General features: G+C 52.5%; 2 protein-coding genes across 5 annotated transcripts in view; one reads left to right on the forward strand and one right to left on the reverse strand.

Annotated features, from left to right (window-relative positions):
* The window catches only part of EPHX1 (epoxide hydrolase 1), a 41,247-nt gene extending 37,661 nt beyond the window's left edge, over nucleotides 1–3,586 (forward strand). For all 3 annotated transcript variants that reach the window (XM_019659039.1, XM_019659037.1, XM_019659038.1), the window contains exons 4-9: nucleotides 105–332; nucleotides 962–1,091; nucleotides 1,603–1,811; nucleotides 2,014–2,122; nucleotides 2,424–2,549; nucleotides 3,078–3,586. In XM_019659039.1, the coding sequence (XP_019514584.1) occupies nucleotides 105–332; nucleotides 962–1,091; nucleotides 1,603–1,811; nucleotides 2,014–2,122; nucleotides 2,424–2,549; nucleotides 3,078–3,279 (1,004 nt within the window). In that variant the 3' untranslated portion in view covers nucleotides 3,280–3,586. The remainder of the gene's footprint in view (nucleotides 1–104; nucleotides 333–961; nucleotides 1,092–1,602; nucleotides 1,812–2,013; nucleotides 2,123–2,423; nucleotides 2,550–3,077) is intronic.
* A 608-nt stretch (nucleotides 3,587–4,194) lies between these two features.
* TMEM63A (transmembrane protein 63A) overlaps nucleotides 4,195–26,779 on the reverse strand; it is a 27,052-nt gene continuing 4,467 nt past the window's right edge. Inside the window, exons 3-22 of one of the 2 annotated variants that reach the window (XM_019659035.1) lie at nucleotides 26,659–26,722; nucleotides 25,737–25,774; nucleotides 22,750–22,892; nucleotides 21,516–21,567; nucleotides 20,998–21,106; nucleotides 20,209–20,279; nucleotides 17,823–17,903; nucleotides 17,431–17,554; nucleotides 17,199–17,332; nucleotides 15,774–15,911; nucleotides 14,774–14,927; nucleotides 12,871–12,977; nucleotides 12,677–12,763; nucleotides 12,157–12,219; nucleotides 9,867–10,029; nucleotides 8,837–8,942; nucleotides 7,489–7,656; nucleotides 6,912–7,027; nucleotides 6,525–6,587; nucleotides 4,195–5,104 (exon numbers count right to left, since the gene is read on the reverse strand). In XM_019659035.1, the coding sequence (XP_019514580.1) occupies nucleotides 4,937–5,104; nucleotides 6,525–6,587; nucleotides 6,912–7,027; nucleotides 7,489–7,656; nucleotides 8,837–8,942; nucleotides 9,867–10,029; nucleotides 12,157–12,219; nucleotides 12,677–12,763; nucleotides 12,871–12,977; nucleotides 14,774–14,927; nucleotides 15,774–15,911; nucleotides 17,199–17,332; nucleotides 17,431–17,554; nucleotides 17,823–17,903; nucleotides 20,209–20,279; nucleotides 20,998–21,106; nucleotides 21,516–21,567; nucleotides 22,750–22,892; nucleotides 25,737–25,774; nucleotides 26,659–26,722 (2,149 nt within the window). In that variant the 3' untranslated portion in view covers nucleotides 4,195–4,936. Of the gene's footprint in view, nucleotides 5,105–6,524; nucleotides 6,588–6,911; nucleotides 7,028–7,488; nucleotides 7,657–8,836; nucleotides 8,943–9,866; nucleotides 10,030–12,156; nucleotides 12,220–12,676; nucleotides 12,764–12,870; nucleotides 12,978–14,773; nucleotides 14,928–15,773; nucleotides 15,912–17,198; nucleotides 17,333–17,430; nucleotides 17,555–17,822; nucleotides 17,904–20,208; nucleotides 20,280–20,997; nucleotides 21,107–21,515; nucleotides 21,568–22,749; nucleotides 22,893–25,736; nucleotides 25,775–26,658; nucleotides 26,726–26,779 lie in introns of both variants that reach the window. The other variant, XM_019659034.1, reaches the window with a different exon arrangement.

Consider the following 26,779-nt stretch of genomic DNA (forward strand, 5'->3'; position numbering starts at 1 on the left):
AAAGTTGGGTCACACATGGCTATGACTTGGAATTTTTCTTCTACCACGTAGCAATACATCCTGGATTGTTTTCTATGTCAAATAACACCCATCTGTCCCCCCAGGGCTGGATATCCACTTCATCCATGTGAAGCCCCCTCAGCTGCCCTCCGGCCGCACCCCAAAGCCATTGCTGATGGTGCATGGCTGGCCTGGCTCCTTCTTTGAGTTTTATAACATCATCCCGTTCCTGACTGACCCCAAGAACCATGGCCTGAGCGAGGAGCACATTTTCGAAGTCGTCTGTCCTTCGATTCCTGGCTATGGCTACTCAGAGGCATCCTCCAAGAAGGGTATGGGGGCTGCTGGGGGCCGTGTAACCACCCCTCCTTGCCTGATAGGAGCCAAGTTTTCCTACCAGGCTCTCCTTCCGGGAGGATGAGGCAGGAAGTCTCACCTGGGACAACTCCCTTCACAGCCTGAGGACGCTGGGGAAGGGGCCTGAAACTGGAGGGAAGAGAAGCAAGCAAGGAGGGCATTTTTATTACGCAAAGGCCCCGCGAACCTTCTTGAAATCTGAGGAGTGCGGTGGGCCAGGGACTGGGCAGAGCAACGGTCACTGTTCAGGGCTGGCTCAGGGGGCCGGGACTCTTGTGTTCTCAGGAGCTCCTCACTCAGGGGCAGGCCCACATCTGGGCCCTGGACTGTTCCAGGCCAGCAAGGCTGACCACGCCCCACATGCCATGTGGGCCCATAGAAGCCCACCCGGGTTGGCCTGAGCCCATCACATGCCCTCAGCCTGGCTATCCACTCACTCCCTCTCCACCAAGGCAGGGACTGAGCACCCCACCTTTGGGCCCCAGGATTCCTTCTCTCCTAGCTTGGGGCAAGGGGGACAAGGGGGTGGTGAGGACTTGCACAGGACACCAGGAGGACCCAAGGAGTGACCTCTCCATGACTTCTCTTTCTCCCTCACGACCAGGCTTGAATTCAGTGGCCACTGCCAGGATCTTTTATAAGCTGATGCTGCGGCTGGGCTTCCAGGAATTCTATGTTCAAGGTGGGGACTGGGGATCCCTGATATGCACCAACATGGCCCAGCTGGTGCCCAGGTGAGGGTCGCTTTCCGGCGTGTGTGTGCCCAGCGTCTATGAAGTGGACGTCTACGCAGGGCGGCAGGGTTATTCACGCCACCTCTGCCAGGACATCGTGTCTGAGCCTTGGAGTGCCCTCTTGCTAGGGGCCACCCAGGCAGGATGCTCGTGAACCCAGGGGAGAGGAGGGACGGTCCTCTGTCACTCAGCTCTGCCTTTGACACGGATCCTCCCTTTATTCGGTGTCACACAGGGTGGGTGACTCTGGGCCAACTGCCCAGGTACAGAGGGCCAGCTAGAGGGGAAAGTCAGTCCATAGACCTTTCTGATGGACTGAGCCGTGGGAGAGAGCTGACTGGAACATTCTAGAAATGATTTTCTCCCCAACCTGCTCCTTCACCTCATGTGGCCCCCCAGAGAGGCAGATACTAAAGGGGTTTCGACCTGGTGGCCTCTTCCTCTTCCATCTCCTTCCTTCCGCTCTTTCCTGACACCAGCCCAGCCTCACCTGGCCCTTCTCTGCCCTCAGCCACGTGAAAGGCGTGCACGTGAACATGGCTTTGATCCTAAGAAATTTCTACCCCCTGACCCTTTTCCTGGGACGGCATTTCTCGGGGCTGTTTGGCTACACCGAGCGGGATATGGAGCTGCTACACCCCGTGAAGGAGAAAGTGTTCTTCAGCATAATGAGGGAGAGCGGCTACTTGCATATCCAGGCCACCAAGCCTGACACTGTGGGTGAGTGCTCAGGAGGGGACCCGGCTCGTGGCCTGCTCCACCGGGGGCAAGGGAAGGCGGTTTCCATCATCCCATGCACCCCAAGCGCCGGGGCAAGAGCTGCTCTGTGGGGCCTGCACCACACCTCAGTCTTGACGGCCAGCTCCCTGGTCCCAGGCCTGAGCTGCTCCCTGCCTCGCTCCCTTGCTTCTTCCCCCACCAGGCTGTGCCCTGAACGACTCCCCTGTGGGACTGGCTGCCTATATTCTCGAGAAGTTTTCCACCTGGACCAATTCAGAGTTCCGAGACCTGGAGGACGGAGGCCTGGAGAGGTGAGACCCCATGCATCCCTGCTGACAGCCCCCCCCCATCCCAGCCGCACCCACCCGTCACCCTCCTCTCCATCTTCACCTGGGTGGGGTGGTCAGCAAGTGCCATCTGTTATTGGATGACCCACAAACCCCCACCCTCTGACCAGCGTAGACCTGATGTCTAGACAAGGAACCTTGAGGCACAGAGAGGTCTGAGCTTCGCTCCAAGCCTCACAGTGGACTGGATAAGAATAGGATGCAGCGTTCGAGACTGTATATGCTCTGTTTGCTAAATAGCCTCATTCTGGCTCTGCTTTTCCAGGAAGTTCTCTCTGGACGATCTGCTGACCAACATCATGATCTACTGGACAACGGGCACCATCACCTCCTCCCAGCGCTTCTACAAGGAGAACATGGGACAGGGCTTTATGGCCGAAAAGCACTATCGGTGAGCCTGCTTGAGCCCGGAGCTGGCCTCTGAGGCAGGGAGCAGGAGGACCCTGGTCTTGAACTCAAGGGAGGGCATTTGATGGCAGAAAAGTACAGGCTTGCCTGCAGGGTGCACTGGGTGTGCAGGATGAGAGCACAGCTCAAAGGTCAGGGGTGTTCGGATAAATCCCTCTGCCTTTAGAATTAGCTCCTGGAGGGAACCCTGGGCCTCCCCCAGGGCCACTGATGCTTCTGAGACTTCTCCTGGCACCCTTTCCTAATCTCATAGAAAGACCCTCAGGGGGCAGTTACGGGAAAGGGGAACAAAGGTGGGGAGTTACAGGCTGTCCCATCCCACTCACCAGCCTGGGCAGCCCTTCCAGAAAAGAGGGCCCTTCGTGGGTTGGAATTGAGGGAGATGGTTAACACCTTAGGTCCATCCTTTTCATCCTGGCTCCCTGTGGGTGGGCCAGCTGACCCTTCCCCCGGCTGCCCCTGAACCCCCTGGGGGCAGCCTACCCCATCAGTGGGATTTCTGTCCTTCCAGGATGAAAGTCTACGTGCCCACAGGCTATGCTGCCTTCCCTTGTGAGTTAATACATGCCCCGGAAAAGTGGGTGAGGCTCAAGTACCCGAAGCTTATCTCCTACTCTTACATGGCCCGTGGGGGCCACTTTGCTGCCTTTGAGGAGCCGGAGCTGCTCGCCCGGGACATCTGCAAGTTCGTGGGGCTGCTGGAGCAGCAGTGATGCCACTGGGGACTGGCTGTCACCTCAGAGGCAGCCCCTGACCCTTTGTGGCAGGCTCCCTCACTGAAACCTGCCCTTTTACCTGGAAGTCCCAGGTCTCCTAATGCCAGCGTCCCCAGGGAGTAGGGCTGGCAGGGAGGCTGCTTCCATCATCTCTTGGTGAAGAGCCTCTTTTCTGAGGAATGGGTTTGCTTCCGTCTCCTGCCCATCCCAGGGCACCCCCCACACACACACTCACCTTTTCCCTGTGCACTCGCCCACATGTATTAAACAACCTGGCTTTGATGATAAATGATTTTACTTCTAAGAGTGGCTGGAACTAAGTGCCCTGCGCCTGCCCGGATCCCACGTGGGGCTTCCCTTCTAGCAGAACTGGCAGGTCTGCAGCCTGGGTTGGGAAGGGGGTCCCGCTGCACCCTGGCAGGGGAGAATGGGACAGACCTGCTCGGGGCACCAGGACTCCGCTCTACCTGCTCCTGGTGCCCGGGGCAGCTTGGAGCAGAGACTGAGGGGCCGAGTGACTGCTGGAGGCAGGGTCCAAACAGGGGCCCCAGGTCCGCGCAGCCCAGCCCACCTCTCTGGGAATTAAGGCAGTCTCGCCCACTCTGCCCCACGCCCACGTGTGCTTCTGTCGCCCCCTGGAGGCAGTAGAAAGGCAGCTTCTCTGGTAAGTGCCCAAAGCTGTGCCCCAGCCCCGCGATCCCACCGGGAGAGAAAAGGCAAGGGACTGCACGTCCTTCCTGCTAGGGTCACAGCTCAAGACTAGTGCACAGCCCTGCGCCCAGGCCAGGCACCCCCTACTCCTCCCCTGACTCCAAGGAGGCCCTGAGCACTGCTCCGCACACCTCCCACCTTGGAGGGAGCCCTCAGATGGAGTCAAGGGCTGGAGGAGACTGAACACCACGCACTCACCAGTCTGGCTGAATGGGCACTTTATTAGAGGTCCTCATTGTCCCTGCCTGCTGCCGGGTAACCCTGGCCCAGCCATAGTGTCACTGGCAACATGATACAAAAACACAGAACCATAGCAGGGTACAGAGAGGTGCGCAGCTGGCAAGATCCTGCACTGGCCGTTCCCTTCCTGCTCCCTAGAGCTCGCTCCAGGGACAGGGCTGGGGTGAATGGCTTCATACACAGAGCGGGGAGCCAGAATGACCTGGACAGTCGTCTGGAGCCCATCTCAGGCTGGGCCTGCCACAGGCTCTTTGGTTATCAGTTGGGGTGTGTACCTAGAGAGGGTTGGGTGGTGTCCGGGTGCTGAGAAAGGAGCAAGTCTTCCACTGGTTACATTCTCCCTAGTACCTGATAAGAGTCACCACAGACAATGGGCCTGGAGGGGCACAATGTCAGGATCTTGCAAAACCATGCGGGACATCATCCAGCTACAGAGCTGTGCAGAAGGGGGGTTGGAAATGAGCGGAGCCGCAGGCACACGAGCAAGGGTAAGAAGCTATGTGTGCCAGCAAACCCCACCCAATGGCAGGGTCCCGCCCCAACCCCCTCAGCCAAGGGCCAGAGCCCCTTCCTGGTTCCCTCTTTCCTGAGCAGTGGGGCCTAAAACAGGTGGAGAGAGGTCCTGAGTTTGGTTGGGCTTCTCCACCTGCCTCTCTTCACCTCCGGGCTCCCGAGCCTGGTCCAGCCGGCAGCTCGCCCACCCTCAGTCCTCCTGGTAGGCAGCCGCCACACTGTCCGCAGGGCTCTGGGCCACGCACTGCCCTGGGACGGCCCCACTGATGTTGTGGATGGCGCCGTAGGTCTGCTGCTGCTGCGGGGACAGAGCTGTTCTCTCCGAGGCCAAGCCGTTCAGAATCCGGGGCACGTAGGGCTGCCAGCAAATGGGGGCATTAGTGCTTGGGTAGGGCAGGCATGGGATGCAGCACCCCGTTCCTCCCCTGCTGCCCCTCCTCCTTCCAGCAGGAGGACACATACAACACTCATGAGGGACACATAAAGAAATCACGTCAACTTAGGACATCAGGACCCAAAATATGCCAGCTGCAGTTTCCTAGCAGCTACAGCACAACAAAAAAACGCAGTCAATTACACAATTCTCACGATCATAGAGAGGGATGCACACATGCCTATTTCTCAGAGGAAACAAAGCTTTTCCTGGCACTGGATCCTAGGAGAATTTCTCACTGTATATAAGACACAAGTCTATCTACACAGGACAGGCTTAGGATGCTATCAATGGGACTTCTGGGAAACTGAATGAATTGTTGTAGGTTATTTCTCTTTCCAGTCCCAGGCTCCCGTGCTGACCCCGGGGCACAGCCCTGTTATGCTCCTCCCCAGACTCAGGCAGACAATAAAGGATTTACATCATCCACCTGCCCTGCAGAACCTTCTGAGAACTTTCTGAGAACCTTCTGTGGGCTGGCTGGTCCAAGGACACACTGATAAGAGTGCCTGACACCTGGGAAGCAGCCACTGGTAAGAACACTGCTGATGAGATGCCTGCTGCCCAGCCCTGGTTCTGTCGGGAAGGCCAGTGGTCACCGCTCTGGGATCCCGTGGTTCCGTTTTCCTTTCCCAGTCCCAAGGGCAGGACCGGAAACGGAGAACCAGGAAGGAAAGGAGTCGTGGTGTCTGTCTAACAGAGTGCTTACTCTGAAGCATTAATTGTTAAATTCAAAGGGGGGGCAGCTGGCCAGCTCAGATGGTTAGAGCACAGGCTCATAACACCAAGGTTGCCGGTTTGATTCCCACATGGGCCAAGGAGCTGCACCCTCCACAACTAGATTGAAACAACTACTTGATGGAGCTGATGGGTCCTGGAAAAATACACTGTTCCCCAATAAAATTTCTCAAAAAAAAAAAAAAATCAAAGGGGAGTTGGTTTGACACCACAGAGGACCTCACACAGGCGGTGCTGCTGAAACACTCACGATAAGCTTCACCAAACCATAGGGCCTGCAATATTTCTTCATGAAAGGCCCAAACCCTCCAGGCATTAAATATGCAGAGAAGGAAAGTGAGCAGGGAAATGAAACCAAGGCGGACGGGCATACATCGTGGCAAAGCTAATTCTCTTCTCAGTGACACATGGATGTGGCTTCACATATGTACGTTAAAACACCCAGAGGGACCAGGAATTCTTTCTCAAGTAACATTAATTCAGCAATTTGCCTGGCATATGATCAAGGGACTTCTATTTTTAAAAGAGGGGATCAAAGCACTTTTGCAGGGCCCATCTGGTTGGGGCCTTTGCCAGGGCTCGGTGCTGGGGGAGAACCGTAACTTACTGTGAACGGCGGAGGCACGTAGGCCTGGGCCTCGCTTCCTTTGTCACTTATGGATTCTTCTGTCTGCAGATAACAGCAGAAACTTGCAATGATAAACAAAACTGATCTTCCCGAACTAATACCCTCCAAACAAGTAACACCCAGAATAATAGTACCAGCTGGCACCAAGCTCCCAGCAGCAGCCCAAGAGAAGTTGGGGGGGGCGGGCAGTGAAGGGAGAAGGGAAGGGGGTGGAGAGGGAAGCCACACATTGTACCCAACTGTCCACGCCTTTCCCATGAATAAATAAAATCTACAGAAGGCTGTTGATATGTGAAAGGGTGGAGAGTAAACTGATATCTTCTCCTCCCAGGTCGTGGCTGGGCTGCAGGTGCTGGGGCCCTTTACCTTGTAGTTCAGAGGGCTCAGGTGCCTGAAGCATCCAAAGCAGGTGTAGGCCAGGCAGACCAGGATGGTGAGCAGCACGACCAGGAAGGTGAACAGGGTGGCAGGGGCTGTCAGACCTGGGGACAAAGGGATGCCAGCTTCAGGGAGGAAGGGAGGGGAAGGGTCCACACGGGGTACAAGAACTGTGGGTGACTTCTCAGGCAGAAAATAAAGAGAAGGCACCACTCCCCAGACCTCATCAAGCAGCTGGGATGGTGTCTTAACAGCCGGGGACACACAGAGCAACTCACTGAACAGTTGGCATTATCGCTCCTCAGATTTCAGGTACTAGGACACCAAGTCAATGGCAATTTCCCAGTTTCCTTGCTGGGTCAGTTCCCTCCAGTCTCCAGGGCCCTGCACCCTGGGTGCCACGTTCTGATTGGACACCCAACCAGCCCTCAGCCTGGATGCCACATTCTGATTGGACACTGAGTTGATGCTGTTAAAGCAGTAAGGGATTTGACTGGCCGGTATAGATATGGGCATGTGAGGCCCAGGGCTGCCTCCCTACCCCCAGGTCAGAAGGGCCCCTCACCCAGGCGCAGGAAGGAGAAGAAGTAGAGCCAGAAGAGGCACAAGATGGGCGCAGCCAAGGCCTGGTTCACAGCCGCGAAATGGATCCTTTTATCCAGCTTGGCTGGGAGGTAGGCAAAGTAGAGGTTGTGCCGGTCCACCATGTGCTTGAGCAGGATGTAGATGAGGCCTGCAGAGATGGAGCTGTAAGCTGGAGACCCGGCTGGGCCACAAGGGCCCCTCTGCCCCCTTCCTCCTGGGATGGCTATTTTGGCACAGAACTGGGGCTAGGTCTGCAGAAGATGGGGAAAATGCATAAACGCGTTTCCTAGCTGCCAGCGTTTAGTCTCTCTCCCCCCTCGCCTCCTCCCTTCCCTCCCTCTTTCTGGCCTCTTTCTGACTCCAAGGAGTAGATGTGTCTGTGAGTCTGTGCCCACGGAACACTGAAATTCTAGGATCATTTTGGAGAAAGAAGCGATTTTACACTCAGATACCTGGCCTCAGCTGCTTCCTGGGCCCCTCTTCATGCTGAGCACCCCCCAGATCCTTCAATGCCCCCACGCTCCTTTGCTTCTCTCTCCCAAGCCGACTTCCTACCCACACCACAGTCTATGGCCACCCAAGGACCTTATCCCAGGGGCGGCACGTAAGGTGGGGACTGCCTTTTCTATTATGTCAGACTTGTTTTTTGTTTCATTTTGTTTTGAAAGAATAATATTGTATTTTAAAAATAGTACACGAGCATAAACAGAAAAAACTAAACTTCCTCCTACCCCTAAACCTCGGCTACCACTGCCCACAGTCTCTCGGGTATTCTGTTTCCTTCCAGAGTCTTCCATTCGTCAGCCAGTTTCTGATGTTTTATTTTAGTTGCAAGACCTTGGTCTTTGAAATAGAACAGTCCCTAAGTTCGAATCCTGGCTCTGCTGCTCACTGACACATATTCAGAGCTTCATCTGTGAGAGGGGACAGGAACAAGGCCTGGCTTGTAGGACTGTGTGAGAATTAGTGGGACCATCCATGGGGAGATCAGGGGTGACCGGCCAGGGAGAGCACCCATGGGAGCCTCGGTCATGACTCCGGGCTGTCTTTGCTGAAGAAACAACCAAGAATGGCGTGTTCGGCTGGCAGCGAAGCTCAGACCAGGAGAAGTATTGAGAGAGGCCACAGTCTGATGGCCAGTCAAAGGAATTCATTACAAGTGAAACTAAATTTGGTGTCACCTGTGGCTCTGTGGCAGCTTGTGGCTCTTGTGGCTCAATGAGGTCCTCTATTTGTGGGGCTCCATAAACGACCCAGTGATGGCTGTCCTGGGGTGCTGGGCAGAATCAGCCACCCCCCTACCCTGGACTGGCTCCGGGGCCACTCACCGAATGGCACGATGATGGGGCAGGTGATGCTGTAGGCCATGATGACGGTGAACACGCACAGCATCCATGCGTACATGGCTCCGAACTCGAACTCGAAGGCCTGGTTCTGGGAGCAGGAGGTGGGGAGGCGCTTACAGGCTTGTCCCACCCGCACCCCCTCTGTGCACTCCAGGCGGTGAGGGGAAAAGCTGGGTAGAGGGCTTCGGAAATGGGGAGTCTCACAGCTACCCCCACCTCTTGAAGTCCTTTCTGTTCCTCCACAAAGCTTCTCTAGCTCCACTCAGCTCATACCCAGACCTTGGAAGGTACCATGATTCATGATTTCTTAGTGTTTCCTTTCTTTGAATCATGTCTACCCAACGGGCCCATGAGCCCCTAGAGGGCAGAGACGGTGCATCTGAGGACAGACTGTAGAGCGAACCCCCACAGACTTCGGCATCACACCCACCATCAGCTCTGCCCCTTCTAGCCCGTGTCCCGGGCCACGTGCTGAGCCTCCCTACCGCTTAGTCTGTGCATCTGCTAAGCAGGGTACTAGCAGTGCCCGTCTCATAGGGGGTTCTGATGATGAAATGAAAAAACACAGTGAGTCTCTGCTTTCTTTTCACCAGTACCCACATGGCAATGGAGAAGAAAAGAGAACCCACACCACCCCAATTTAGGAAATCTTGAAACAAATGTCACAAGCCCCAAATGCCTTTGACATCGGTGGAAATCTTAAGAGTCCACCCACATGGATGCCCAAGAATAAAGAATGAGTTGAGGTTAGTTGTATGTGTGTGTTTGTGTGGTCAGCCTGGTTAAAATGCAAAAATCCACCCGTGGGCTAGAGTGGAGAATTTTGAAGACATGCCACATTCACGCAGGGTTCTCATACCTCCGCCCGCCCCCCACCCCCGCAGGGGCGGGCCTGTGCCCCTGGTGAGAAGCACTGTGCACAGTGCCTGGCGCTAGGATGGGGTGCGCTAGGATGGGATGGGGTAGGGTGGGCCCCGGGCCCCGCCCCCGCCCCCGCCCCGCCAGCCCGCACCTGCTTGACATTCCTGCGGTCAGCGGCAGTCTTGGCCATGATCATGCGGAAGGTGTACAGGATGAGGCCCGGCAGCCGCAGCAGCTCCATGCCGTTGCCGATGAAGGCCGAAGCGATCACGTAGTTCACAAAGAAGGCACCCTGGTCCGGCAGAAAGACGCACCTGGGGACCCGGGCAGGGGTGTGAGCTGAGAGCCTGGACAGCCTCCTTCCTACCAGAGGGAGAGGGGGACCCTGGGCCGGGCGGGAGCAGAGGCCCAAGGCTTTGTGCTCGTCCGTTCTGCGCGTGCGTGTGCAGCACACACACATGCCAGGCCCTGTTCTAGGCACTCAGAGAAACAAAGCGCGACCCTGCTCTGGTGGAGTTTATGCCCCAGCTGGGAGACTCAAACAAACATGTAAATACATGGATGCCGGGTGCGCAGAATAGAAAGCAAAGTGGGCAACGTTTACTGGGCTATCCATGGTGGTCAGAGAGGCCTTTCGGATAAGGTGATTTTGTGCAGAGGAGGTTAAGAGCGGGTGTCATCTAGAAACCTGAGGAGAGAGCATTCTAGGCAGAAGAAACAACAGATAACCGCTCTTGGGGGAGTGTGCCTGGCATGTCAACACAATAAGGTCAGGGGACAAGGTGAGGGGTAGGGTGAGGCCGAGAGGTGCGGAGGGCTGGCTCTGGACGGAAGAGCTGCTTTGACTATGGGGCCGGGGGTGCCGAGGGAGACCACACAGATGGCTGCTGCTGTCATCTGTGTGTGGCTGAGGGTGGCCCTGGTGGAGGCGGTGGTCAGACTCTGGACCTATGTTAGAGACGGAGCTGTCAGGGTTTGCTGATGGACTGGGTGTGGCATGTGAGGGCAAGAGAGGTGACGGGAAGGGCTCTGAGATTTGTTTTGCCAGAGTAACCAGAAAAACAGTCATGGGTAGGGAAAACTGGCGGGGGCAGCCGATTTGAGGATAAAAGTCAGGAGTTTGGTTTGGGGCAGGTAAAGTCTGAGATGCCCAGCAGAACCCAGAGGGGGGCCGTGGCAGGCAGTGGGCTACGGCATTCAGAGGTCAGGCTGGGGCTGTGAATGTGGACATATTCCAATTCAGGAGTAGTCAGGTGACATTAAAGCAGGGCATCCAGCTGAGATCACCTAGACAGGGAGTGCGGATAGAGGACTGCGGGCTGAGCCCTCGGGCAGCCGATACTTAGGGCTTGGGGAGATGCAAAAGAACCCACGAAGGAGGCTGAGAAGGAGATGCCATGGATGGAAGAACAAGAATAGAGGAGTCCCAGAGCCTGTGATGACAGCATTTCAAGGAGGAAGGCATGATGGATGAGTCAGATGGTGCTGACAGATCAAGATGAGGACCAAGAGCTGGCAATATGGAAGTCATCGTCAACCCAGACACAAGCTAGTTGAGTGTAGGCAAGTCTGTCTGTGACTCCCAGTCTCCGAGTCATCAGCACACCAGAAAGAACCCATTTAAAATAATTCACCCCATCCTTCCAGACAAACACAGCAGCCTTCCCTATAAACATCCCTTTAGAAAAAGTCCATCTTGAGCCTAAGGGTCTCTAATAAGACCTAAGCTATAGTGCAATAGGGGTTGAGATTGCATCCTAGCTCTGTCTCTTAACTAGCTGGGTAGCCTTGGACAAGTTATTCAGCATCTTTGGGCCTCAGTCTCCTCATGTGTAAAAAGGAGATGATAGTATCTCTCATAAATTGTTGTGAAGGTGAAATGAGAGAAAGAATAAAACATTTAGCATAGTGCCTTCTTAAATAATAAGTGTGTCTGTTAAGTGGCACTGTATAAGCTGAAAATACTAACAAGGACACACATCAGCAATACTCAAGAGAATAACTACATTCTCTTGGTTGAAAAAAAAAAAACTAGTCCCAGTCCAGACAGTCACTCTGTTTGCAATGTTAATTATTATTCTCCATTCCTGCTCCCTGGCACCACTGAGACACAGCAGTTCCTTCTCCCCAACGGCTCCGCTCTCGGTAAGTAAGTTTCAAAGAATGAATGAGACTACCTCTAATTGAGTCTTGGCCTACAAGATTAACCCCATTTCTGCACACAAAGTGGGCCAGCTCCCACAGTGTAGCCAAAGGCCCTGCCTGGCCCCAGCCCAGCCAGGGACCGGGTAGGGGTGATGGGGAAACCCCAGGCCCGGCAGTCTCCTGGAGGAAGAGGTCTGTTCTGAAGCCCACACTACCCTTTCCCACCAGTGCAACCCCAGCCTGCGGGACATTTACCAGGGACAGTGGCTCCAAAACTCAACGTGGCTGATACTTACTCCAACCTGATAGAGGCATCTGAGGAAGTTTTGTCAAAGAGCCACCGGAAGAAAAAATCCAGACTGAAAGACAAATGAATCCCATGAGAATGTATTTCCAACACTCCATGTGATCGCTACACGTTTTCATTTTTCTCTGCTCTAAAAACAGGCTGAATCTCAAGATCTCCATTTAACCTGAAAAAGGTCACTTATTACAGGGTAGCTTGCCAGGCCCTAATTTATTAATAACAGAAACTTCCTTCCTTGAGATAAACAAAGCCAGGATTAGAGCCTCCCCCAACGTGGCAGGTCGTGATAAATTTTGTTTTCAAGGTTTTTAAAAAAATATGTATTTTGAAGGAGGAAAGATCACATCTCCAGATTGTGTCCAGCACAATGGTACTGCAAGTGGGTGTGACAGGCTTAAATGTTGTCAGGAATTTGCATCCACTGCAATACCGTTTCCATTCTCCTGGGGAGAGTGCTCTCCGGATGTGACCCTGATTCTAAGCTTAGGGCAGGAGGTGGCGATGGGTACCTGGTGAGGCCGAGGGAGGGCAGAATCAGCACCATGAAGATCAGGAATATGTAGACTTTGGTCATCATGATCCGGTTTTCCCCCGACCTGCAGGAAGTCAGAGGTGAGTACCCAGAGTTCCAGTTGTCCCCAGTAAGCCCCTTGCTGTGTGCCCATTGCCCTGGGGGTCGGGGCCAGAGCTCCCGGGCACCCACTTGGTCCAGTGAGACTCCAGCAGTGTCGAGTAGTAGACGATGGACGGGAGCAGGGCCGAGAAGGACCACAGGAGGAGGGTTGGGAAGAACTGGCTGATGATTGGGTCCTGGAAAACAAGGTCCACAGCAGAGAGAGAGTTGGGGGCTTTGAGGCCATGACCTGTTGGCATGGTGGCTCCACGAACTGCTGGGGTGGGGTTTTGCTCATACTTGACCCCCAGAAACAACACTGTACCTGGTACGGGGTAGGGATTCCATAATGTTGGCTAAATGGACAACAATCGCACCTAATTTTTGTATAGTATAGTTCTTTTGAGTGGAGACGGTCATTTCACATACAACTGAATTCCCCTTGTCTTACTGACCAGACAGATAGGCTTCTCTGTTCCCTATAGAAAACCAATGATAACGCCAAGGGAAGAAGGCCAGAGCCCTTTGCCCATCGGTCTAGTGGGTGCTTATCAGGACTGCTCTGTGTCCTGTCTGTGCCCATTGTACTTGTCACTGTAATTACATGATTTGATGAATTTATTACTTTCCCTGATTAAATGAAACATAAAAATATAGAAATATTCTTTGAAAACTAAGTCAGCTACTTCGGAAAGACTTGATAAAGGTCAATTTCTAAAAAATGCCGTTGAATTAGATGAGAATAAATTAACTGTAAAAGACCAAGGAAAGTGAAATCTAGGAAGGTTCTATACTTAGAATGGCTTTGCAATTATCTTTAAATTCTTGCTTTTCTGTTAGAGACCAAAACTGGAATCACAAACAAGGGAATAATGGTGTGGTTTGTGTAAAATAGACAAAGGGGAACTCTAATCAGCAAATCCATCCTCGAAAGAACTGCCCTTGACTATACATCAAAAGATGGACAAAGAAATTAACATTTACATGTTTTAAATCTAGACAAAACTGCTTCATGTACGCTATGCATTTTTTATTATATATATTGGGTCAGATAAGAGAGCTTCAACCACACATTCGCTCATTCGATCACCATCACAGCAGCCCCATGAGTGTAATATGGCAGGTGTTTTGACTCCAGTTTTTAGATGGAAAACCCAGGCTCAGAATTCATCAGCTAGGGAAAGACAGAGCAAGGACCAGAACCTCAGGCCTCCAGCCCAGAGTGCATTCCCAGAGTGGGATTAACCAAAATGGCAAGTGGAACTGGAGAAAAGAGAAAGATTTAGGGTGATATTCCAGCAAAGCTAATTATGGGAAACCAATATCTGTTTATGTAGATGCCAATTTAGGAAGTGTTTGGCTGTTATCAATTCATCTGAGATTTTAAAAACTCAATCATTACCTATCTAGAATCAATGACTTTCTACGAGACTATCAGAAACTGACATGTAAAAGAAACAATTCATTCATTTAATTCATGGTTCTGCCACTCCAATCCACAAAGCTCTTTTCATTCTCCTCTTTCCACTCCCAGTAGCATGCATCGTACACCCACATCACGGGCACATCGCTATAACCATGGCTAAGGGTAATTTTACACTCTGTTTTCATCCTAAACTCCCGATGTCTGCTAAAAGTCGTCTATACAATTTTTAATGGATGCTTCACATGCTGTGAGACCAAATATACTTCATTCAACCCAAATGACACCTGCTGCTGAATCTTTAGATTGATTCCATATGTATATATATGGAATGGATACATACATATGAAATATCTAAATTACTATAAGACATTGTAATAAATGTGGCCATGCCTACTCAGGGCTTAAAAAGCACAGACATGATTATATGTCAATCATACCTATACACATTTTTTTTTTATTTTAATTATTTAATTATTTATTTTTAAAAGCATAGACATGAGCTAAGCAATAAGGCCTCCTGGTTCAGGGTCCCCCACATCCTTTGGCCCCCATTCCTCCCCCACTCACATTCAGGGCATGAATGGGCTTGGTGACATTGAACTTGTCCATGGTAGACAGGATGATGGAGGGTGTGGTCAGGAAAAACAGCACCAGAGAGAGCGTGAAGTTGATGCCCAGCCACTGGAACCACCAGCGGAGGCCCTGGATAGAGAGGTTCTTCCTGCAGAGGAGAGAGGATACAGGCTCTGGAGGCTTATCTCCCAGGATCTGGCTGCCACCCATCTCAACAGTGCCCATGGCTCAAGTGGGTCAGAAGGTCCCATTGAGGCAAGCCAAGAGGCTAGCCTGACGGCTCTGGCTGAGGGCTCATTTCAACCTCAGGAGTACAGGCAAGTTCTCTGCACTGACCCTCATCTAAAGGAAGGTCAAATTTTGGGTCCCTGTGAGCTTAGAGGGAAAACAAGCTATTTACTGCTACCATGGGCCCCCCAGTCTGGGGGCTAGAATCTACCCCCAGAAGATGCCAGGAGCACCCAAGCAGACCCAACAAGGCTCCGACATGGCATTTCTCAGATATGTCTGCGATGCATTGTGACTAATGACACATTCTTTCCAACGTGGCCGTGGGCTGGGGTCCAAGGAGGACGGAGGCAAGGGACAAAGGCACAAAGGCCCAGCTGGAACCTACCCTGACTTCTCACCCCCATCAAGAACAGACCGACAAACCAATCCCAAGTTTAGAAATATGAACCAGAGGGCAGAACCATCAGAGGCAGAACTAGAGTCCAGTGGAGATGAGAACCAAAGCCCATTCTGGACAAGGAGCTGAGGCTGCGCTAGACAGCCAGCCATGCTAGGGTCACTGCTGGGGCTGCCCTTGCCCTGGACAGCATGCTTAAGGCTCACAGATGGACCCCCGTGGATACAGCTTAGCTCACCAGCGTGTCTCCCAGGCAAGAGAGGCAGCTGACATTTGACCTAAGGCTGCACTGACAGATATAGCAGCCGTGAGCTGTGCGTGGCTATCGAGCATTGAAATGTGGCCCTTCCCGGCCTGGGGTCTCACCAGCATATGTCTTCTGGGAAAGCAGCAAAGGTGACTGTCCACTTGGAGATGCAGAGCTCTCTGCTGTGGGAGGACGGCTGGGGCTCACCTTTGCACCGAAGACCCTGACACTTGCAGGCGTTGAAGTCTTTCAGGATGCTGCCAGGAAATACACAAATGGCCAGGGCCCAGACCACTAGGGTGCCCCGTCCATACACAGCACACCGGGCCCAGTAAGACTGGGAGTCCTCGTGGTACAGGACCCTTGCTTTATTATTAATTTACTATAATGCATGCTATGAAAGAGGTGCCATGCTTGGCCCACTATGTGGAGGGTTTTGCTTACTCCTCAGAGCAACGCTGCAAGACAAGGAGTATTATTCCTATTTTACAGATAAGGAAACTGAGGCTGTCCGAGTTAGGTTCTGCACCCCATCTGTCTGGCTCCAGCTCCCATGCTGTTTGCACTGCCCTGCACACCACTCCTCCCTGGGATCCCGCTGCCAGTAACCTCACCCTTCCACTCTCTCACCTACTCCCCAGGCCCCACAGTACCCTCAGACCACGTCACACGTGGCCTGTTCCCATTCTGACTCCACAATTTCCATTCCTAGGACTCCCACCTCAACCCTCGCCATCTCCATGGGCCCTACTCATTCCCCCTTTTGTCTCCCATAAAGCACCCACCAGCTCCCCTGCTCCTGTCCAAGAGCACCCTTCCTCTCTCTGCTGGCCTCCTCTTGGCCCCAGCCTCACTTCTAGGTCTACAGGGCACATCCAGGAGACCCTTCTCAGGGTCCACATTGCCCAAGGCAGGGAGGCAGAAAAGGGGCTTTTTCTCGGCCACCTCCTTTACGCATCCTTCTCCCGACCCCACCCCCAGCTGCTCCCAAGGCGAGATGACACTGAGATCCCAGGCGCGAGCATGCTTTACGAGCTAGACCCCGGGCCAAGGTGCACCATGCAAACCCCCTCCCTAGGACCAAGCTCCCCACAGCAGTGGGCATCCTGGAGTGCTCAGGGGTCTGCCCCTTCAGCTGGCATTTGTAGGAAGATGGGCAGCGGTTACACAGAAGAAGGATCTGTGGTTGCAGAGTGGACATCTGAAGGGGGTTGGCATCCATCCCGCCTAGAATGCTGGGACATAGAACCTATGGGACCCCTGGGGCAGCTGCGGGGGAGCCGTGAGCAGAGTAAGGCCACAGCCACCTGAGAGGGGCTCATCTAGAATCACCCGTGCCCAGCTGTCACACAAACACGGACTGGGCTCACGGAAGGAGTGAGCATGATGGCTGCCTCCTCAGCCACAGCCGGGGAAGTAGATGGACATGCCACCGACAATTCCCAGTGGTGGTGAATGAGCAGTACTAGCTCTATCCAACAGGGACAGCAAGCTATCTGGACAGGAACAAGGGAGTCAGCCAAGGAAGGGCCTGGGACACTCACTAGGTGGCCATGGACTTGTCCTGGAAGGTGACGAAGGCCATCCCCAGAGGCTTGTACTGGACCCTGCATTCCTCTTCTGTGATTCTCTCCGTCAGCTTGTCCTTCATGTGCGTATAATAAGAGATGGCATCCTCCTACCAGAAGACAGAGCCCCTTGTGATGACGTGGCCCTGTGCAGGTGGCAGGTGGACCCCACGGCGCTTGCATTCCTGGCCAGGGGACGGGCCCTCACCCACTCACAGCCCTGCACTTCGCAGCAGCAGAACTGGCCGCAGGGCTTGGGATTGATGAGGGTCCTCTGGCCCGTCTTCGCCTGCAGGTTTGTGTAATAGGTCAGGCTCTTCTCAGTCTTTTTTCTGCAGTTGGGTGCAAGGGAGGGGACAAACTTCAGACTCACAGTCCTGTGGCATGGACGGACCCCCACACCCGCCATTCAACCATGAGTCACCACCAGAACTGGGAGTTCAGCTTTCTGAATAAGAAAAGGGCACAGCCCCCCTCCTCCCTGCCCAGCTGGGGCATCTGAGGCCATCAAGGAAGGATGGTGGGCATCTTAGGAGGGGAAGGGGAAGAAGCTGGAAAGCCAGCTTAACCCATGCACACCTGCCTGCCACCTGCCCTTACCTCTCCTTGCACAGGTACATCAGCTTGGCCACGTCATAGCACAGCTGGACCTCCACTATCTCACACGTCGGATATGCGTCCCTGTACCCAGGGTGGGCCGGAGGCAAAAGATGGCCATTAGAGGGCCAGCCAAGTGGCTCAGTTGGTTAACAGTGCGAGCTCTGAGCAACGGGGTCAACTGGTTCGATTCCCATATGGGCTAGTGAGCTGCACCCAAGCTGAGCTGCCAACAGGTGGCAGGATGGCCCAGCTGGTGAGAGCATGTGCTCCTAACAACAACATTGCAGGTTCGACTCCCGCATGGGATGGTGGGCTACGCCCACCCGCAACTAAGATTGAACACGGCACCTTGAGCTGAGCGGCTGCAGGCTGCCGACGGGCGGCCGGATGCTGACTGGACTTGGAGCTGAGCTAGCTGCGCCCTCCACCACTAAGATTGAAGGACAACAACTTGGCTGTTACCTTCCCCAATTCCCCAACACTGTTCCCCTTCCCCAATTCCCCAATAAAATCTTGAAAGAAAAAAAAAGATGGCCTTTATAAAAGAGAGCCCCCAGGCAGGCGAGATCCCCACATCTCCAAGGATGGCAGAGCAATCACACTGCTCATTCCTATGCCAGCGGAGACCTCTTTTCTCTTTCTCTTTAAGCAAAAGGGGGAGTTTTGAAATTTAATACAAACAGGCCTTTTTTAATAGCTTGAAAGTAACTTCCTGAAACTGACAAGTTTATACCTACTTGGCTTTAAATCAGCTGTCACGTCTCATGGGGAAAAATTAACTACGCGTTATCCCGTCTATCCACCCAAAGGAAGAGATTTCTTGTTTGCTCCAGGTCATATCTACCGTAAACCATCACTGAAATCCTATTTCGTTTGTGGCCCTTTCGAAGATCTCAGACCTTGTAGGTCTAATGAACGCCCAGAAAATGTCTACACACACATTAACAATCACAGTAAAATACTTGTAAGTATGCTGTACATACACAATTGGCTAGGCACTCTTACAGTGTTAACTTATTTCATCCTCACCATAACCTGTGAGGGTTTGTCTCCATATTACAGATGAGGAAAAGTGGGGTAAGAGAGGTTAAATGACTTGTGCCCAAGGTCACACAGCCAGTGAGTGTCTGAGCCAGGATGGCAACCCAGGCGGCCCAGATGCAGAACCCATGCCCAGAGCCACCGTCAGACAAAATCATACATACAGCTCCTGGGGACTGCTGGACAGTATAAATCCCCACAACTACATGCCAGGCACTTTCTGGGTTTCAATTAATCACTAGGACAAATTTCAAGTACCGGTAAAAGCTCTGAGGGAGAGAACCCCAGTGTAAGCGTCCCTGACACAAGGCAAATTCACACTCAGTCCCAACAGATGGTAACAGGGTTCACTCCATGTTCCCTCCTAAACTAGGGGAAAGTATGATTCACTGTTTGTATGGGAACAAGCGGACTTTTTTCCCTTTTTATGGTTACACTGATTCCAAATGTCACCCAGCAGGCAGCCCTGAGGAGCTGTTTCATGGAACAGAAAAACAAGGTTCCAGTATCCAGTGTTTATATATAAAAGAATATTTCAAAAATACTTGGGAGTTTCTGAAGAGGTTAGTCAATACATTTTAAACATTTAAAATTCCGTTTATACTAATAATTTGCTTAGCAAATGTTCTCATAAATAAGGCAAAGTTAAACTGTAGCCAACCCTAGTTTATGCTACAAATTAGTGACTGTTGAACTGATAAGAGATGAATACAGGCTCCGTAGCCTGGGTTCAAGGCCTCTAGCTCAGGGTTCTGGGACCTTCCCAGCCTGCTTGTCCCCCACCCACCCACGGTGCTCATGGCACTGCACACACAACTTCCTTCTCGCAGGACAGTGCTTCCTCCAGCCTCCACCTGCAGGAATCCTTGGTGCAGGTGTTCAACGGGGGCTGCTGGGAAGGGGGTTCCACCAGGAGAGCTTAGACTCTGTGAGGACAGAGTGCTCATTCGAGAGACACCTGCTGATGGATGAACGGACGAACACACAGAGAGGCCCAGGTCCTTCCCCTTGTGGGGCTGGCTCTACCGCATGTACCTCTTACTCTGCAAAGGTGACACTAAGAAGCCCAGGGAGAATCATTTTCTTTCCCTATGTGCTCTCAAGATGTTTATTTGCACCGACACACTGGCCTGTACTCTGGTCACATGGGGCAGAGGACAGGCCACCCCAGCCTGAGCCCTTCCACAGCACCAGCAGAGCCAGCACAAGGCAGCCATTCGATGCTTATGTGACCGTTGCCCAAGTGGAAGACATAAGGCTGTAACCCAAGGCCCCTGGCCCGTGGGACTGTGTGGTGGTGGTGGTTGAGGGGGGATCACTCCCCTTCCGCTCTGGCCCTACTCACTGGAAGTGGTTCTCCACAGTCTCCTTTGTGGCATGGCTGGGGAGTCCTGTGACGAACAGGGTCCGCCTCACCTACCGGAAAAACACACCAGGGAGAAATGTCACCAGGACAAGCCAGTCTGCGGGTGGACCCAGGTTTTCCACTGAGTTACAGCCTCTCCTTCACCCCCTCATCACCCACCCCAAAAAAGCAATGGGAACTCAGCAGACTCAGACGCTGTCCTTTGTGGCCGGGCAGAGCCCAGAAGCATGTTATCTACATGGCATCTGCTTCCAGGCTATACAAAGATTACATTTTATAAGCAATTCTATGAGCCTGCTTGGCATGATAGGAGACTAAGAAAGAACCAAGAAAGGGAAGTATCTCAAATAGAGTCACAAGGCAGATCAGACCAAGGCAGTTCCAGGACCCTGGGCTGGAACCAAGCAACAGAAACTCCCCTCCAACGTCAAGCTGTGTATTGCCAAGGGAGAGGGGGCCATTTTCAATCCGAACCTCTTGGAAGTTACTCAGAATCAGTAACTGACGAGCCCAAACCCCACAAACCTAAGGGCTATTTGACAGAATGGGGGGGAAGGAAATATCTAAATCCTAAAACAATCTATCGGAAAATTAAAAAAACAAAACATCATGCCAAGTTTGAGTGCAAATATGTGAGCCAGGTCCCCCAGGGGCCCCTCGTGAAGTTCGCTGCTGCGGATCTCCTGGGAAGAAGACAGGGTGCCACTCCCCTCCGGGCCCCCACCCCAGAACTCTCCCCAGCATGTGCCCCACCCCAGCCTCACTCACCAGGTCTTCCTCTTTGTACCTGATGGACTGGGTGTGGTGCCGCACGAAGCCCACGGTGAGGAAGAGGTAAATGACAGCGAAGATGGTGTGGAGCCACAGGAGGTTGTTGCTGGACGGAGGACACCACCTGCCATCAGGGCTAGGCTCCCGGGCAGGGGGCGGGGCGGGCCCCGCTGGGGCTCGGCTACCCTCATGGCACTGATCTGAAGGCCAACGGCTTCATCACAGCAGATGCCCCCAATAGAGGCCACGTGGACACTGTTCCCCTAGAGAGGTCCCTGTCCTGACAAACAAACCCCAGACCCATGGGCGCTCCCTGGTGTCCTAAAACTCCCTCAAAATAGCAGCTGCCTAGGATGTGTCTGTGCCCAGAGCCCAGCCACACACTCACTGCAAAGGGGCTTTCAAACATTAGCCCACCCGCTTTGGACCACCTCTGGCCCACCCTGGGTTCTAGAATCTGCCTTCTCCTTGGCCTCACCCATCAGCACCCTCGTATCCTCCCACCCCATACTCACTCAGTCTGGAGGTTTGCTATCGTCGTCCTCCCAAAACTGTAAGGGTCTTTGTCTGCAAAGAAACATAGCTACTTAGTTCCAGGGTCACACTAGGGAAGTGGAGTGGGTATAACCAGCCTTGGTGTGTGGAACTCTGAGAAGGGGCACAGGTGGCCAGACTGGTCAGAGGACAACGACGTCCATCCAGTCTTTTCAGAGCTACCCCAACCAAGGCCTCTGTGCACCTCCAAGACGCTCCCTGACAACTTCTTCTCAACCCACCACGAGGGTAAAGTCAAATTTGAATTCATTTGCTTTGAGAATTTTGTGGCATTCCTTGAGAAATCTAGAATAAGATCCTAAGCTGTTCCCAAAACCAAGGAATCACTGGGCATAAGAAGTGGATTCATGGTGGCATTTTAGAAGCTGGATTCCTGCGGTTGCTTGGAAATGTAATTCCTTGTTCCGGTTTTGACTTTGAGCATCACAAACGTCTTCTACCAATTGTGGCCTCCTGATTTAGGTAGGGGCAGAAAAGTATAAAACTCGCTCAGGGGCCGGCTGGGTGGTGCAGTTGGTTAAGAGCACAAGCTCTGAACAACAGGGTCGCTGGTTTGGTTCCCATATGGGCCAGTAAGCTGCACCCGAGCTGAGCTGCCACTGAGCTGCCAGCAGGTGGCAGGACGGCCGGATGGCTCAGCTGGTGAGAGCATGTGCTCTTAACAACAAGGTTGCCAGTTAGACTCCCGCATGGGATGGTGGACCGCATACCACCCCCTCCCTGCAACTAGATTGAAAGCTGTGACTGGACTTAGAGCTGAGCTGGACCCTCCACAACTAAGACCAAAGGTCAACAACTTGACTTGGAGCTGATGGGTCCTGGAAAAACACAATGTTCCCCTTCCCCAATTCCCCAACACTGTTTCCCTTCCCCAATAAAATCTTTAAAAAAAAAAAAAACCACTCTCAGAAGCCCCTGATTCTATAAATCTTGGGTTTTTCCTCCTACTCAGATAGGAGGAAATTTTTCAAATAGAACCAGAAATTGATATTAGGAGCCCCAGGTTTGAGGTGGATTCTTCTCTGGATTTTTCAATCAGATGGAATAGTCCAGAAAGTCACCCTGAGACCTTCTCACATCTGAGTGCGAGCATGAGTCCTGGGGTCCTGGTCCACCCCCAGCACAATGAGCCCCTTCCCCTAGGCCTGTGCTCTGCCTGGGCCCGACACAGACGAGGACGACAAGGACAGTTACCCAGCAAGTCGCCTGAGAGGTTGACGGGCAGGATGATGCACAGGGACAGGAAGCTGACCACCACCAGCAGGAAGATGATATGTCTCTGGAAGGACAGGTAGTGGATGGCGTCCTCCCCGCACCACTCCAGGATCTGGTCATCGCTGGCCAAGACACACACGTGGAATCTTAATGAGTAGTAGTCACAGGCCAGGCCCTTGGGGCCTTGCACCAATTACCTTCTTTAACCCTCCTGACCATCCTGTGGGAGGTTCTAATTTTATCTCCACTGTTTTACTCCATATGAATAAACAGAGGTACAGAAAAGTTGCATAACTTTTATAACCACATAGCTTGTAACAGCAGAGCTGTGACGAGAACTTCAGAACCTGTCCTCTTAGCCTGTCCCATCCTCCCGGGCAGAGGGACCTACCACCATGCCATCTGTGTCTCTACCAACATTGGTGCCCACATCTGTGTGGGGGTGAGAGGTGTAAATACAGTGAATGATGCCACAGCCCTTTCCTGCTTCTATCAACAAAGCCACTGACCAAAGGGATGCTGGGAACCTCCTTCTGAACAAAGCTGGGGGTGTCAAGGCTCGCAGCCCCCAGCCTTTCTCCCCTCTTCCCCTCAGCCAAGCTGGGAGAGAGTGGTGCCAAGCATGCCAAGGCGCAGTGCATCCTCCCAACCCTGGGTCCCCTCTGTGTCCCTGTCATGGCCCCAGAGATAGGAAGTGACCTGTTCCCCTCTTTCCCACCCTCAGTGCTGTATTTGGAGGCTCTAGATCATTTAGGGACCCAGAAAATTCTGGGTTCTGACAACCAGACTTCCATGCTACAGCGGGAGAAGGGCGGGGAGGGGGGGCTCCCTCTTTCCCAGTCTCCTGAAGGAAAATAGGTACCCTGAGGGTCCTGCTTCCAGAAGACTGGGAAAGCCCTGCCCTGAGAATAGCTCAGGGAGGCAAGTGCTGCAGCATAAAAAAGCAGCTCTGAAAGGTGTGGAGCGCAGGCTTAGCGGTCAGACAGACAGAGCACAGTGGCATCCTGCCCAGCCACCTCGGGGAGCCAGTTCCAGACTCTCCTGAGGCTGGGACTCACCTAAAGCAGGGAAGGCACTACCTGCTAGCTACCTAGTGACTTAGCAGGGACACAAGTGGCCATGAGGACCCGGCACCTGATGCTGTGCCTGGCACCAGGTACATGCTCAGAGTATGCTTGTTGATGTTACTCCTTTTTACTATTTACCTGGAGGACAAAGCTTTGCAATGAACTACACTGTTTTCACTTAGAAATAAGCTACCAAAATGCACATGCTTTGCCACACACGTGCTTACTAAACAAACAAAACCGACAAATGAGCGATTTTCAGTCCAGTTTTTCTTGAGTCTCTCTTCTGACCTTCCTATCCTGCTGGGAAAGGCAATTCGGAAGGAAACGGGGAGGCCTCTTTAAAGGTCAGTTGCAACATTGGCTGTGAGCAGATGTTAAAATTTAATTGCAACTTTAAAAAAAGTCAAAGGGTAGTCCTTTCTGTGGCTAGAAAAAAAAAAGAGGAAAAAACTACTGGGAGTTGAAATGCAAAAACATGTCTGATATTAGCATTAAAATGACAAAGCAGAACACACAGCTGTACCCACATAACAGCCCCACTCAATGAGAAATGAGTGTCCACATGGAGAGGACTGTTGGGGACACAGAACAATGAAAATGGCGGGCATGGAGAGGGGGGCCACTGCAGGGAAAATCTGTAAAAGCCTTTCTAGTTACCATGAAAATGGTGAGTCAGAGTTTCTGGCGTTGCCCCACTAGGTCCTGGCTGAGAGTAGGGTCCACAGCCCAGGGTGGCTGGGAGTGGCCTGAGCCCCAGACAGTAATGTCTATGGAGAGTGGCTGACCAACGGAAAACATACTATGGACATCTTTCAGAGGTACGTTGATACGTGGCCTAAAATTTCTTCCGACTGATCCTTTTCTGTATGTAAAGGTAAGTCATTTATTATTTCCAGTATCAGAAATGAATGTGTCCTAGTAACATGATTTTCACTAGGGGGGCAGGGAAGGTGAGGTCAGCATATCCGCCTCTCCAACTTCTGTCCCCTCCCTTCCTCCCTGACGTCCGTCCCCCTGCCTCCTCCTGTTCCAGACCAGAGTTGATTGGCTTCTTCTACAGAAGCTCCGCCTCCTGCCAGTTTCCCTGGGAACGACTGCCCCCAACCTCTACCGTTTATAACACACTCGCCTGTGTTCATTCATCTGAATTAGGCAGAGCAGGCATCATCCTCAGCACCCTTTTATAGTTAGGGAAACTGAGGCTGAGAGAGAGGGACTTACCCAAAGTCCTATAACTACCATCTTTCATCAGCTCTAGGGTGTCCTTTGCATATTTTCACACCTCTGAAATGGGGTCCACCCTACGATCATAGCTGGTCACGGCTTAATAGGCAGCCTTTTCTTATGCTTAGTACCAGGTCAAATAATGTGCATCTTACAACAATGGCTTCTTGGATTTGAGGAAATATGGCAGCAGGTGTCTACCACATTGGAAGTGACCAGTTGGCTCATAATCACCAAGCACCTCTTTCAGGATTTCTCTCCCCAGACCCCATGTGTAAAAAACCAAAAAAACACTTTTAAGTGAGCTGAATGTATCAAGCAATGACTAGTTCTCCACTGTTCACTAATTCAAAGACATCCAAAACTGCCTAGAAGAGCTTCTATGCAAATATATCCATGTCAAATATTAAGTAGATATAATTCCCGCCTAAAGAAAAAAAAAAGACCTTTAAATAGCTTGTACAGGGGCTGCCTGGGCTACTGTGTTCCCAGCCCCCACATGCTGCTTTGGACCAGAGCTGAAAAGTACCTAAGAGGCCCCCATCTCAGGATCAGGCATCCTGGCTCTTTCCTCCCGTAAAGAGGAAAACACCCAAACAAAGACACACACACACACACGCACGCACGCACGCACGCACGCACGCACGCACGCAGCTGCCCCGCTGTACTCACTTCAGACGGAAGATTGCGGTCAGCCAAGGGCAGCACCCCTGGAAGTGGAGAGATCAGGCATTAGCCTCGGGCATCTTGCCTTTGGGAGAAGATGTCACCACCGGCTTTGACATTAAATGACCCTCTAACTTTCCTTTGTATAAAAACAGCACTTTTGTCCCCAATTCAGCAAGTTACTCCTTGTCCCAAACATGACAGAGTCTGCATGTTGTGTTCCCAGTCCTTCGCAATGTGTACTCCATCCCTGGAATTCTTGCAAAAACCTCTCAAAGATGACAATTTATGAAATTACACTGGCTCCAGGGTCAAATCACGAAACTTGAATCAACAGCTAATGAAAACTCAGGGCAGCTTTGGAGAAACTGATGTGGATTGGTTTCAAAATGACTGAATGAGATGTAGGACAAAGGAGTCCTGACGTGGGATTTAGAGAGGAGAGGAGGGTGTCTGTAGGTAGTTTCACTGTCCATTGCATCTCCCTACTGGGGAAGACATATATTGTTCATCGCTCACTTGACGGTTACTAAGCACCTACTGGGGTGTCAGGTGAGGGGAACAACGCCAGGTAAGTCATGGTTCCTGCCCACGTTTGGCTCACAAGCTAGCAGCCAAGTGAATAATTAACTGTCACACAAAGCCGTGCAATAACAGAGAGCTGGGATGGGACCACAGGGGATTCCATAGCCCTCTGCCTGACAGTGAATCACAGTCCTGGGTCATCCAGCTGCTATCTCCTTGGAGGTATTTACCAAGTCCAGGTGACTGCAGAGAAGAGGTCTCACCAGCACCAGCCACTCAAGGTCCAGGGTACCAGGTTAGCAGCTAAACAGCAGCACCCCTGCCCGCTCTACCCGCTGACTCATTCATCACTGCCGGTCCCCGCCCCCCTGGCCACAACCACAGCTGGCCCTGAGATACCAACCAGCTCGCTTTCAAAGTCTTGTGGTCCTTGGGAGGAAGATGACGACAATCTCTGAAATCTGGAACTGCTAGAGACACAACAAGGAAATAAGTCAGGTAATTCTTCTAAAGAGTCTAAAAAC

The sequence above is a fragment of the Hipposideros armiger genome, unplaced genomic scaffold (genome assembly GCF_001890085.2).
Source record: "Hipposideros armiger isolate ML-2016 unplaced genomic scaffold, ASM189008v1 scaffold_293, whole genome shotgun sequence".
NCBI classification, from domain to species: domain Eukaryota; kingdom Metazoa; phylum Chordata; class Mammalia; order Chiroptera; family Hipposideridae; genus Hipposideros; species Hipposideros armiger.